Source organism: Tursiops truncatus, chromosome X (assembly GCF_011762595.2).
Source record: "Tursiops truncatus isolate mTurTru1 chromosome X, mTurTru1.mat.Y, whole genome shotgun sequence".
Taxonomy (NCBI): Eukaryota; Metazoa; Chordata; class Mammalia; order Artiodactyla; family Delphinidae; genus Tursiops; species Tursiops truncatus.
The window spans coordinates 11938395-11952732 of NC_047055.1; the positions used below are offsets into that span (position 1 = coordinate 11938395).

The following is a 14338-nucleotide window of genomic DNA, read 5'->3' on the forward strand; positions in this document are numbered from 1 at the left end:
GGCTGTTGGGGGTTTGGGAGTCTGCTTAGGTTCCCATAGGACTTGATGCTTGCCTTTGTCAGTTGCTCAACGGGTACATTCATTCATCTAACAAATACTTCTTGAGTGCCTACTGTGTGCCAGGCTAAGGGCCGGGGATATAACAGTGATCAAAACTCTTTACCGCATGGAGCTTGTGGGTACAGTGAGTGATAGGGGGAGAGACAGACAGCAATCAGACAAACACATTATGTTGGGTACTGATATATGCTCTGAAGGAGAACAAAAAGCATAATAAATGGATAGAATGTGGCTGGGGAAGAGAGCTGCTGTTTTAGACAAAATGACCTGGAAAGTTCTCTCTGATGAGGTGACATTTGGGCAGAGATCTAGAGGAGATGAGGGAAAGAACTAGGCAGACATCTTAGAAAAAGTGTACCACGTAAAAGGAAGGTCTCTCTGAGGTAGTGATGTATTGTACATATCTTTAGTTTTCACTTTGGCCTTGTGCTGAATGTAGAGACCTTTATTGCAAATATTTGTGGAATACATACAGGTAGTCAGCCTTTTTCACTTCAGGTCTACTTCAGGTGTTCTCTGCAACCCTGATACTTGGAGAGTGAGCTATGGAGAATGTAGAAATGGGACCAGGATGCAGATTATTTAAGCAAAAAGCAACTCTTTGTTTACCAAAGCCTAGGTTAGTAGTGGACTTTCTTCTGCATGAAAAGATACCCTTATAACAGGTATAACAAGAAACAGTATTATCAACTAAACCTGTTTTGTTTTGTTGTTATAAATTTATTTTATTTTTGGCTGCATTGGGTCTTCATTGCTATGTGCGGGCTTTCTCTAGTTGCCACAAGCCGGGGGCTACTCTATTGCGGTGTGCGGGCTTCTCATTGCAGTGGCTTCTCTTGTTGTGGAGCACAGGCTCTAGGCGTGTGGGCTTCAGTAGTTGTGGCTTGCAGGCTCAGTAGTTGTGGCTTGCAGGCTCTAGAGCACAGGCTCAGTAGTTGTGGCGCACGGGCTTAGTTGCTCCACAGCACGTGGGATCTTCCCGGACCAGGGCTCGAACCTGTGTCCCCTGCATTGGCAGACGGATTCTTAACCACTGGGCCACCAGGGAAGTCCAGTTTGTGTCACATTTAAATGCATTTTATTAATCAAAAAACATTTTATATATGTGAAAAATGCATGTGAATATGGGATATTATTTATTCAGGTCACAGATGATGGTTGCATGACAACATCTAGCACTGTGCAGAAAATACTGAACTCAATAAGTACTAGCATCAAAACAAGATTCATTATAAAAACCTTAATATTTTTTTCAATAAAGGAATATTTACAATATCAGATCAGTCCTTTACAACTATGTTTTAGCTTCCAGTCTCTAGTCATTCATTCATCCAATATTTATTGAATGCTTTCTGCATGCCAAGTTCTGTTCTAGGAGTTCCAGATTGTCAAAGCTAGTAAAACACTTGTAGTTGATCACATTAGGTTCATTACTCAATGCAACAAGAAAGAGTGTACACCATGAGGAACAGTAGGGCCTCTTAGGAAGCTAGTGTTAGAAAAGTCTTGTAAGATTTGGGCTTGAGTTAGGTGATTTGTGGAAGGGTTTAAGGAGTAGGGCCTTGCTGGGTGCTGTTAGCAGATGGGGGTAATTTTATGACTAAGCATGTTAGTAAATCTTATCCAGGAAGCCAACATGTCGTTGGTCAAGAGGCAATAGTCACCCAAATCAGCCAGAATGTAGATGTTGGTCATTATTGTGATTTGGACAATACTTATATTCTGTCTGTGTTCAAACGTGATTACAGAGTGTTTTTGTCTCGATATATCGAGGTCACACAGTGGCCTTGTTTGATGTTGCTGTTCTGCAAAATTGTTCATGTTCTACAGAGTGCCGGTGCGTAGCTGTGAGTGCTGGGCCAGCTCTTGAATGTCAGGGGCTGCTTTGCTTTTTCTCAAGCTATAGCTATCAATAAATAAATAAAAATCCCTGCCCACATAGAGCTTAAATTCTAGTGTGAAGAGAGAGACAGTAAACATAATAAATTTATCATGTAAGTTAAAAGGTGATTAGTACTATGGGGACGTGCACAGGATTGGGGGGAATGTGTTCAAGAGAGAGGAAGTGGCAAGGTAAATCAAGGTTGGTCTCACTGAGAAGGTAACAGACAGGTAAGAAGCTGGATCGAGGAGTAGGACTTTATATCCCCACCATTGTAGGAGCTTCTTTACTTTCAGAGATAAAGGAATCGACTGGAGAGTTTGAACAAAACAATGATTTGATTTGACTTATTTTCCAGTAGAGCTACTTGGGCCATTGTGTTGAGACTAGACTGCAGGTCAAGGGGAGAAGAAGCCGGGAGACCAATTAAAGGCTTGCAGAGTGGTCACAGTGGAGGGGCTAAGAAGTGATGTGGTTCTGAATGTATCTGAAAGTGGAGCTAGTAAACGGTGCTTAATAGATTGGATGTGGCTTGTGAAAAAGAGAAGAGTGAAGGATGAATCCAAGATTTCGGTTCTGGTTGATCAAAACGATTTTGTTGCCCTTTCCTGAGATGAGGAAGACTTCAGGAGGAGCAGGTTTGAGGTGAGGGCAGGTCAGGAATTCAGTCTTGGATGTAAGTTTGAAATATGCTAGACACCCAGGAGGAGATATCAAGTGGGCAGTTGGATATATGGGACAGGTTTAGGCTAGATATGGGAATTTTCAGTGAATGGGTTATATTAAAACCACAAGACTAAATGAGATCACCTAGAGAGCGAGCATAAATAAAGTTCCAAACACCGAGTGCTGGAACATTCCAACACAGAGGGCTCAGGGAGAAGATGAGCCTGAGAAGGAATGGCGAGTGAGGTAGGAAGAGAATCACTCATTTCAAAAGATTTCTTGAGTACCAGGCACCAGCGTAGATACTGGGGTTGCAAACATTGTGGGGCCACTCACTGAGGTAGGGGACATGGGAGGAAGCAGATTTAAAGGGAAGGTTAATGAGTTTGGTTTTAGACATTTTGAATTGCAGGTTGTCCTGTGGGACAACCAGCAGGAAGTTGGAAATTTTGGTCTGGAGCCTAGGGAATTCAGGACCAGAAAGAGTCATGACCATGTGAATATATTTAGCTTTTATTTTTTTGAATATTTATTTAATCCTTAGTAAATGGCCACATTCAATATCATAAATATACTCTGGAGAAGGTGATAGTGATATTTAAAACCATGTAAAATATTAACCCAAAAAACTGTGACACAGGCTGGCCACTGCTTATATTTAGTTTCCCTAAGGGGTTCCTGTCTTATACTTAATTGGTCTTCATTTGCTGAAAATCTTTTGAAAAGTTCTTAGTTAATATCCATTAGAAATAGAGCTTATCAGCCACATAGCACAGGGAGATCAGCTCGCTGCTTTGCGACTACCTAGAGGGATGGGATAGCGAGGGTGGAGGGAGACACAAGAGGGAGGAGGTATGGGGATATATGTATATGTATAGCTGATTCACTTTGTTATAAAGCAGAAACTAACACACCATTGTAAAGCAATTATACTCCAATAAAGATGTTAAAAAAAAAGAGTTTCTCCTTTACACATACTTATATATAAATTTACTTGGACTAATTAATAAAAAGAAAAGCATATATATTTAAAAAAAGAAATAGAGCTTATAGCTTGTAAACATTCTGAATAAGATCGTATTTTAAAAGGGAGGGTATTTTAATATGCCTGTGTTTTAATATGTTAGTTTCTTTTCTATAGCGGTCAGTTAGAGTGACCTTATTTACAAAACCTCCTTTGCTGTCACAAAAGGTGTGAAAGGAAACTGTCTTGTTTTAGCTTGTGAGTTTTTCTAAACACTTAAATATCCTCTTGCAGATGATTGTTACATTACCTTTCTCTTCTGTGGTTTGTCATTACAGCCACTGTATGATGCCGCTTACCTTACAATGTACAATATCTGCTTCACATCCTTGCCCATCCTGGCCTACAGTCTACTGGAACAGCACATCAACATTGACACTCTGACCTCAGATCCCCGATTATATATGTAAGTTGAACATATGTAAGTTAACCCCCCGCCCCAGACTTTCAAAATTGTGGATTTCATTTTATCTACAGGTAGGAAGGACACAGAACTGCCCTCCTGGTTTGATTACATGGTTCTGTTCTGCATTTTTAGCTACTTAAACCAAACCATCCAGCTGGAAAATGATGTATTTCCTAGGTATTGATATATGTCCTGTAGTTGAATGGGTATGAATTATTTAGTTCAAAATCAGTAATTCCTAAAACTTTGCCCACATTGTCATAGAGTTCTAGAGTCTTGGATGGAGACACAATAGTTTAACTACCTGCCACCCCCCACCTCCTTCAAGAAGGGCCACACAAAGATCTCTTGTAGTTTAGAATATTGATCCCTCCCTGTAATGGATTGAACTGATGATGTTATGTTAGGCTTTCTCTTGTAAACTGCCCCTGAAATATAGCCTCCGGAGTGCTTTGTTAGCTGCATTCTAAAATGGCATTGTTGAAGAAAACAATTAAGTCATCAAGCCATTGTATTCATTTTGTGTTAGTTGGAAATAGATGCTTTTCTCTATGGGTGGGGGACGTGGCACTAGCCCCAGTTGCTTAACCTTTGATTAAATTAGATTTTTATAAGTGAAGCTTACAGCTAAAGATAAAGATATTAATTTACAGCAGGTTGTAAGCGTTGCTAAATAGTGGGTAGCAAGTGCAATAGAGAGACTTGGGTGTGATTCATTGGTGCGAAGTGAAGGTGCACAAATTTAAAGGATGACTTTAACCAGTATGACTCATGAAACTCACATCTAGGAATTGTTAGACTTAACCAGGTTTATAAAATTAGTTGTCATTTTAAAGGTATTTATTATAAAAAGTTTAAAACATGCAAAGAGTGTAGCAAAAATACTATTTATATAGTGAACTTCCCTGTCCTTACCACTCAGCTTCAACAATTATCAATTCAGGGCCAATCCTGCTTCATTAATAACCTTGTCTTATCTATCAAGGACTTATTTTGAAGCAAATATCAAACTATATAAAATAGTTATTTCAGCATGTATCTTTTACATGTACTGTTATAACAGTACACTATCATACCTAAAAATTTAACAAGTCATATCATCAAATATCCAGTCAGTGCTCAAATTTTTCCAGTTGACTCAATTTCTTTTTATGGCATGCTTGTTTGAAACAGTATATAAGGCCCATATACTTCAGTTGGTTAATATGCTTCTTGAGACTCTCTTAATCTGTAGGTTAACTTGGCAATTTATTTGTTAACGAAACCAGATAATTTATCTTGTAGCATTTCCCCCAATCTAGAGTTTGCTGATTGCCTCCTCATGGCGGTAACATATTCTGCTTTTCCCTGTATTTCTTGCAAAGTGTATTGTTAGATCTAAAGGGGAATCGTAGAAATCTTGGTAGAAATCTTCCAGAGCATCAGCTCTCACACCCTCTTTTTTTTTAAAAGAATGAGGACCCAGGGCCCAGAAATGACTTGCCTAAGGACACAGCGTGTAACAAGAGGCCAGAGCAAGATCAGATTTCTATCCTCCTGATGACCCGCCCTGTGTTCTTTTCCACAGGCTGGTGGTTTTCAAAGATTGAGTAGCAGTGTTCTGTTTTCAGACAACAACTAAAGTGAAGACCAGTAGTGCAGTTACTCTGGTTGAAGAGGGCTTTGGGTGGCAGTGAGCAGAATGCCTCCCGTTCAGTCCCACCAAGAGCTCTAGCTAATCGCCTGCACTCTGATCCCAGCTCTGCCACTGACTCTGTGGCCTTGCTCAGGTTACTTGACTGAGATGGGCCTCAGTTTCCTCTTCAGTAACAATAGATCCAATCACAATGTTTTGGGGGAGGATTAAATGAGTGACTACATGTAAAAACTTACAGTGGTGCCTGGCACATAGTAAGTTTTCAATAGATGGTAGCTATTAATCTTATTATTCTAATACCCTTCTCCTCATAACTTCAGGGCTATGCTGAGCAATTTCTTTTTGTTTGTTTGTTTTTGGTTTTTTTTGGTTCGTTTTTTTTTTGTGTGTGTGTGTGTGGTACGCAGGCCTCTCACTGTTGTGGCCTCTCCTGTTGTGGAGCACAGGCTCCGGACGCGCAGGCTCAGCGGCCATGGCTCACGGGCCCAGCCGCTCCGCGACCTGTGGGATCTTCCCGGACCGGGGCACGAACCCGTGTCCCCTGCATCGGCAGGTGGACTCTCAACCACTGCGCCACCAGGGAAGCCCTGAGCACTTTCATACATTAAGAATGTTGAAAACTTGAAGCAAGCCGTTGAGTACAAATTATTAAGGGTTTCCATGAAGTTTTAGTTACCGCATGCAGGTGTAGGTCATGAATTTTTAAGCAATGTTGCATAGAGGGCATACTTGCCACATACGATGGAGAAATGAAAGCCATAGCATACCTATCACCCAGCCCAAAATGCAGCTTCCTGCCTGCCCGCTCTGATGAGACTGTGCTCTCAGCCTGTCACTGTATTGGAGATTGCTCTGTTACTCTGAGCATTCCTTTGTAAATGTGAAGTTCTAGTCTTCATATGTGTCTCTCTCTGCATTTGTACCACTTAATGTTACTTGTGGCCTTGTGTAGCATATTAATATCACCTTCGGGGACTTAGTGACACAGGCGTTTACCAAAAGTTTTGATGTGAAATGTGACATAATTGGATCTTTTCATATTTTTTGAGAGAAATTTGAAAAGTAAACTGTAGTTCTTTTCTAGAGGATAGAGGCATAGTCTGTTTCTTATACAACTTTAAAAGGCAAAAGAAAGGTCCTGGTACACCTACTGTCTCCCATTGTATGGAGGTGCTCAGGCCTGTGCTGCTGGTCAACCGCTGCCCCCCCAATCTTCACTCCCTCGTGTTGCCCCTCACGTTGGCTATCATATTCTGAATTAACAACAGGTTCATCATTCACCTGAGCGCAGCTAGAAAACCTCAACTATAACCCAACACACCATGACTCCCCTTCCTTTCTTCCCATGGCATGTAATGTAAATCCAGTGACTGGCTGGAAAGACAGGAACCACTTCCTGCCTCAGCCCAAGTCAGTGACTCTCAAAAGCCTCATTGGCTGGCAGTTGCTGGGCCCTCCTTGCAAGGATCTTTAAGGGAGGTGCCTTCCCTGTGGCTCCCAGTTGCCTTGGGAACACGACTTACTGGCTGTGGGGAGAGCTTGTTTCTGGGAAGCAGCTACCTCTTTCCCCCTGCAGTTTTCCCAAGGCAAACAGCAGCGTATTGCTTTATGCATCCCCCTACATTGCTGATTTCTGTGTGCACCTGGAAATCCTAGTAGGTAAAAGTTGCATAATTGCTATTTTTTCAGGAAACCCTACAGCACTCCATACCAACTGAACAAGGATCAGTTGTATTTACATCACAAAGGTCTTTCTTATTCATTACAGCCCAGTGACATTCTTGGTAGTATTGGCAACAGGTGTGCTATTTGAGTGATTACATACCTTTTGATAAATGTTAAGAGGAATTTGAAATAGAAGCTAAAAGAATTCCATGCACAGACCCATCTTCTTTTTGCCCCATTAGAGTTGTTAGCCTTCTTCAACATTCTGACTTGTACCCAGAAGACTGCTATTTTGGACAGATGTTAAACTTTTGATCTGGCCACCTGCCATTTATCAAAGCATGGCTGTACAGCTTCAAACATGTTATTTGACTCAATTTTTAAAATATAAAGGCTACCCCAAGACCTAAGAAAGGTAAATTCCCAGGCAGAAATCTTGATTAAACAAAATATTTTAACAATCATAGTTGCAAAGCCATGGTAGCTTGGTTGAGAGCATGTGATTTAAAGTCACATCAGTCTAGGATTGTATACGAGCTCTGTCCCTTACTAACTGAGTGCACTGTGGCATACTGCTGTACTAGTGGTTCCCAAACTTTACTGCACATTACAATTACCTGGGGAGTTTTAAAATTATCCTGGTTGCCCAGGTTACACCTCATGCCAGTTAAATCAGAATGAGGGTGGGAGCCAGACATCAATGTTTCTAAAGATCCCCTGGTGAATCTAATGTGCATCCAAGTTTGGAAACCATTATGATACACCTTTGTGAGGCTCATTATCTGTAAATGGTAGTGATAAGAACCTATCTCATGTGGGTTTTGTGTATACAAAAATGGACAATATAAAACTCTTAACCCACTTTTATAAGCGTATAATAAGTACTCAGTAAATGAGATCTAATTATTATTGATGATATTATTATTGTCAGTGGCCAGAATTTTAACTTAGAAGCACTTTGACAGTTTACTGCAACACCTCAGACAGGAGGTGATTGCACAAAGACAAACCTGCAGCTCGGTCTGGGCTTTTATCAAAAGCTTACCAGTCCCTCAGGGATAGCTCCCTTCATTCTAATAGGGTCAAACCCCATGCGCACCTTTGGCGTTTCACTGTATCTTTAAATTAACAGCCTACAGAGATTCATTAACTTGTGTTTCTTCCCATTTCTCAATAGGAAAATTTCTGGAAATGCCATGCTACAGTTGGGCCCCTTCTTATATTGGACATTTCTGGCTGCATTTGAAGGAACAGTGTTCTTCTTTGGGACTTATTTTCTTTTTCAGACTTCATCCTTAGAAGAAAATGCAAAGGTAAAAAAGAAAAACATCATTACATCTTTTAGTATTACAAGCATGGCTTAATTTTTTTCCATAGGCACTGGATCTATCATACACATACTCTAGCTGTAATCATTTTGCAAATTATTTTTCTAAAGGTATGGTATTTAGTTCTCACAGTGTCCTTAGAACAATAGAAGTGTTGAAGTGAGAAATCACTTCCTGCATGCACGGCTAACTAGACAGCTTATGTGCAAACCTCTGGAAGCTTAACTTGGCTGTAATTTTACTAGATGAACAGAGTTCTTGGGATTTCAGACTTTAGACCCATACACTTTGATGTGAGCAAGGCTTTTCCTGTTTTAAAAGAAGTGTCTGTCCCTACTCAGTTCTTACTCATAGTGGCCTTCCATGCTTAGAGTGGAAGGGGGTAGCTGCCGTATGTTTGCAGTATTTGCCCAATAATTAGGGAATTCCCTTCTCTTCCTCCTTCCTTTCCACACGGGAGCATAGTGTTTTCCAGAAAGGCTACACAGATCCTGCCAGTATCTTCCCAGCCAGCGACTACATAGGTCAGCACCTGCATTGGGGTGATTTTGCCCTGGCTGTGCTCTAGGAGAGAATTGCCAATGGGGTGAGGTCTTCCGGCAGCCACACAGTGGAAAATCAAACCCACCACCTTGCTTGCTGCTTTCACTATGTTCTTTGCTATTTCTGGGCTTCCTCTTTTATGGTCATTCATTGGTTATAATCATATGAAGCAAAGCAAAGGTTCAAAAAGACTTTATGAGTACACTGACTATGTCTAGAGCCGAGACAGTCAACATCTGTTACAGAAGTGATAGGCTCAGTGAATTTGAATGATACTTTGAAATTAGGTACTACAATTAGAACCTCTCTAATTTGGACTAACAGAAATCAGTTTAGTATGAATCCATTAAAATTATTAATCACTGAGTAACTGCTGAGGAAATACAGATCTAGTACTTTAGAGTAGACACATGTAGCATTTGCCAGGGAGACGGCCCTACTAAATCTCTCTGTGCATCCTCGGGCCAGTCCCTTCAGTTTTCCAAGTCACCTTTACCCAACAGTAAGAAGAAGAAATTCGATTTTATGATTTCTCAGGTCCCTTCAGCTTTATGACTGATTCTGTAACTCCAACTTTTTATTTTGTATTTATTTGCCACATAAATTGTATAGAGCTGACTGTACCCTCCTGCAATTCTATTGACATGGTTCATTTGCTCAGCAAAGTCTACTGGTGGTGCATGGGGAGCCTCAACCCACCCTGTGTCCAAGTCATCACTCATTTTGAGTTCATGAAGTCCAAATGAATTAGATTTTATTGTATATTGTTGGCTAAAATTACAATAAGTATAAGGACTACTATCAGCAATTAAATATAACACCATGTACGATTTGATCAAATCCTTTTTTTGCTATTAACCTTAATTTTTGTTTTTATTTTTTTAAAACCTTTTACATTTCATTTTCTGTTTTAATGTTATGCATTCAGATCTTGACAGCGTTTGGTAAGCATATGTGCCATTCATTGCCATCGTTTGGGTTTATATACATGGTATCTGCTTTTCTTTGATGTGCACATTCTGACAACTCTAATATTTACAGCCACAAAATTAGACTCTATTTTATTTGTTTTTTATTGAGATATAATTGACATATAACATTATATTAGTTTCAGGTATATAACATAAGGATTCGATATTTCTATGTACTGAATGGTCACCAAAGTAAGTCTAGTTACCCTCTGTCATCATATACTCTATTTTTAAAATGTGAGTTCATTTGTCTGCAAATTAGTCTTTATTTATACATAGAGATCTTTAGATCTATATTATAGGAAAAGCCTATATCAAACTCTTTAGATACAGGAGCCATCCAAATGAGTTGTTTTTATGAACGTTACTGTTAGTGGAATAGGGTTTTTCCTGCCTATATCACACCAGTGTGTTCCCTGTTTTATGCTTCATGGAATCACGAAATAAACCCTACCAACCACGCATGTGGTATACCTCTCCAAGAAAATTTAGGCTCACAGTAAAAGCCAGCATTTTGGCCTGATCTTTTGAGCAGATATTTCCCTAAACAATTTATACAAAAATCTTTGGCAATTACACTCAAGATTAAACTTGGCTGTTTATTTTTTTAAGCAAGCTTGTATATTCATGGTACACGTAATTGTTGAATGTTTTTCAGGTATATGGAAACTGGACTTTTGGAACCATTGTTTTTACAGTCTTAGTATTCACCGTAACTCTGAAGGTTAGATTTTTATTTATTCAAATATATTTAACACCATTTTTATAATACTTTCTGGTCTTATATCTTTTTTGTCTTCTAATCTTTATTTTTACTGCGAGTTGTTACTCAAGTCTGAATGCTTACTAAAGTTATGTGTGATATTAGAGATTTGGACATTTATATACTATTTGTGATCCATTTTTTCCAGTATATTGCCTATCCTCTTTTTTTTAATACACCATACTTATATTAGAAATCTGTTCCTTCTTTCCTGCTATTTTTGAGATGTTAAGTGGTATATAAATGGGCTGTGTGTATGTGTGTGTTTCCATGTTAAGTACTTGAATATTTTTTAAGTTATATATCTGTTTAAGAATGCCAGTCCTTAAAGGAATTTGGGTACTTAAGACAGTTGAATATAGGTGTCCATGAGCAAGATATGTGTGCGAAAGAGCTTGGTAGTGATGACGTTTTGTATAATGTATTCATCACTGAAATTTACCCGTATTTGTGATGAAATGCATAAGAATATACAGCAGGTAACATACAACAAAGGCAGTTTTGACAAAATCATTGGCATTAACCTGCAGCCATGTAATAATGCTGCGTGCTGAATACTACCCTTGAGGTTCATGAGTTGGGACTCCCTTATAGTTGAAGGTATAATTAAAATTATTTTGATCATTCCAGTAATAAACACCTCATATGGGGTTCAGGAATGAGTACCTTTAAATGAATTCCAGTATGCCCAGTGGCCAGAATTAGAATTCAGAAGTATAAATGACAAAGGACCTCTAATCATTTCCCCTCTGAATTTTTATACCTGCTTCATTTCTCGTACCGAATACAACTAACATGTTTGCATTATTCATCTACTATTTCAGTAATATTTTAGGACTGCAAAAGAAAATGTTACAATTCATCTCAGTTTAGCCACTTACTATCTGGATGTCCTTGGGCAAGTGACCTCGTTTCTCAGTACTTACATTTCCTCTTCTATAAAATGGAGATAAAAGTACCACCCACCTCCCTTAGGATTTTTTTGGTGAGAAGTCAATTAGTGAATACATATAAAGCAGTTAGAATGGGGTCTGGCACATAGAATGTGCTCAGTACAATAGATGCTAGTTGTTATTTACTATTATGTCTCATAGGATCATAATTTGAAAGGGAATCCTCCCCACCCTTTTTTACCCCTGGCCTTGCACATGGCCCCAGGGCTTCCAAGCACCCTTCATAGCTAAAGTTGGCCTTGCTGCAGCAACTTCCACCTGTCCCTCAAAATCCATCCACTCCCTCTTTTCTGCATGGGTATTACTGTGGCATGTTCCCTAGCAGCCAGAGGCTGGAAATTCAAGACAATGTTATCAGTATCCTGTTTATAAGTGAGCAACTGTTAACAGATTGCTGAGGAGCAGGGTGTCACAGCAAGTAACAAAACAAACACCACCTCCTCTTCAGAAATTAAATGCCCTGGATATTAGGCCATGTGGCCCAGAAATTTTAAGCAAGCAGAGTGGACCATACTTTTTATTTTTAGATTGCATTTGAAAATCCCAGGTGCCACAATCTGAAGAAACAAGCAGCCCTGGAAGAAACATGAGAGGATTAAAATCTAAGGCAACTGAAAATGTTATTAATTTAATGGAGTAGATACGGACTTTGCAATTGAAAAATTGCACACTACATAGACCCACAGTCCATGGCTCCATGATGCCTGACGTGTAGAGCTAGTTGCCTTTGCATTTAGTAACCCTCATCTGTTGTGTTTGAGCTCTCACGACTCCTTTGTGTAGTTTGTCTTCTCTTCCTAGCTACTCTCTCCCTCTCCTCCTGCTTTTCAGTATGCCTGCCTCCACCAGCCAGGCCTTCTCCTTTTGCCGTCAGCTCCCTGACCGCCACCACTTAAAGCCGCGGGGCTCCAGTCTCTGGGATGTTACCATTACCTCATTCCTTGCCCTTCCTTCAGTAGTGAGGCATCTGCAGCTGTACTTGCTTGACCACACCTCCATGCCTGTACTCCTAGAGTCTAAATGCCTGAGGGCAGAGCTCTTTGAAAAGTCTGGGTTCTGTTCTTCTAGTGCCATTCTCTTCTGGTTGCCTGGCCCAAGCTAGATCCTCCCACAGGTATCATATTGTGTATAAGTTGTCAAATACCATCAGATACGGCCTGGTACAGTTTGTACTCATCATGAAATCTCTTGTGTTGTATCCTTTCAGCTCGCCTTGGATACTCGTTTCTGGACATGGATAAACCACTTTGTGATTTGGGGTTCTTTAGCGTTTTATGTATTTTTCTCATTCTTCTGGGGAGGAATTATATGGTAAGCTACTGTACGTGTGTAATACGTAAATAACAAAATACATATATAGGTACATTGTATATGCAAACATTAATTATACTTTTAAAGTTTTGATTATATAAGATGGCAAGTCTTCAATATTAATGGACTGGAAGTTACTTCTAGCCAGTAATGCTGCTATTTCAGGTAAGATTTCAAATGCAAGTATATAGACTGCACCAGTTACTCAAAAGACCTCCCTTCTGGTAGCCCCTGTCCAAATCTTCCGACCTGAAGGTGTGTAAACATCTCTCTGTGAAACGAAACTAATTTCTAGCATGACCTCCCATGTGATTTCCAGTAGAAATACTCATCCTATGAAGTTTCTACACAATATAGTGGCCAATAGATACAGTATTATCCATTTGGACCCTGTTCTCTCTTTATGGTATATTACTCTCCTTCTTGTCACTACAGATGTGCTCAAGAGATAGAATATATATCACTTAATACTCAGAGGGTTATATTTGAAATCACCGTCCCATTGTTTTGGGGGAGGTAAAGGTAGACTCTCTAGCTTGGATTTAAAGTTCATTCTGTTCATCTTGGTTCAGTAGATGTTTATTCAGAATCTGTTTTGTGTGAGGCACTCTATGGGATACAGAAATGAATAGCCTGTACCCCTGCCTCAAGGAGACTAGAGTCCAGTGAGGGGCACATAAGCTGTGATTGGGAGAGTTATAAGGAATGAAAATAAGTTAGATTTTCATCTCCTTTCCTTACTCCCAGAGGCCTATATTTTGTTTTTTAATATCACAGTTTTCATTAATTGGTGACTTCCCCTGACAAGGATGCCAGCAGCAGAGACCAGGACTAGAGTAAGCCATAGGGTAAGATTCTAGGAGTACATATTTTCACTGGTTTGAGCAAAATCATACGTACAAAACAGTCCATATTATCACAGAGATGTGGGGATCATGTTTATGTCCCTTGAGACTTAATTAGAAGAAACTCTTACTGTTTTGGAAAGCTTTTTAAAATAAAAGCCTCAAGAAATAAAAATACGGACAACCTAATCACTTATGAAAGTAGCAGCTTCAGAAAGTATAATTACAGCATTTATTTGACACCTATATAAATAATTATTGAAGCAGTGAAGCTGAAGGAAGTCT

At 39.6% G+C, this 14338-nt stretch overlaps 1 protein-coding gene across 11 annotated transcripts in view; it reads left to right on the forward strand.

Annotated features, from left to right (window-relative positions):
- The window catches only part of ATP11C (ATPase phospholipid transporting 11C (ATP11C blood group)), a 167516-nt gene that overhangs the window by 139122 nt on the left and 14056 nt on the right, over positions 1–14338 (forward strand). For all 11 annotated transcript variants that reach the window (XM_073799385.1, XM_073799386.1, XM_033849253.2 and 8 more), the window contains 4 exons: positions 3911–4038; positions 8517–8652; positions 10840–10905; positions 13105–13208. In XM_073799385.1, the coding sequence (XP_073655486.1) occupies positions 3911–4038; positions 8517–8652; positions 10840–10905; positions 13105–13208 (434 nt within the window). The remainder of the gene's footprint in view (positions 1–3910; positions 4039–8516; positions 8653–10839; positions 10906–13104; positions 13209–14338) is intronic.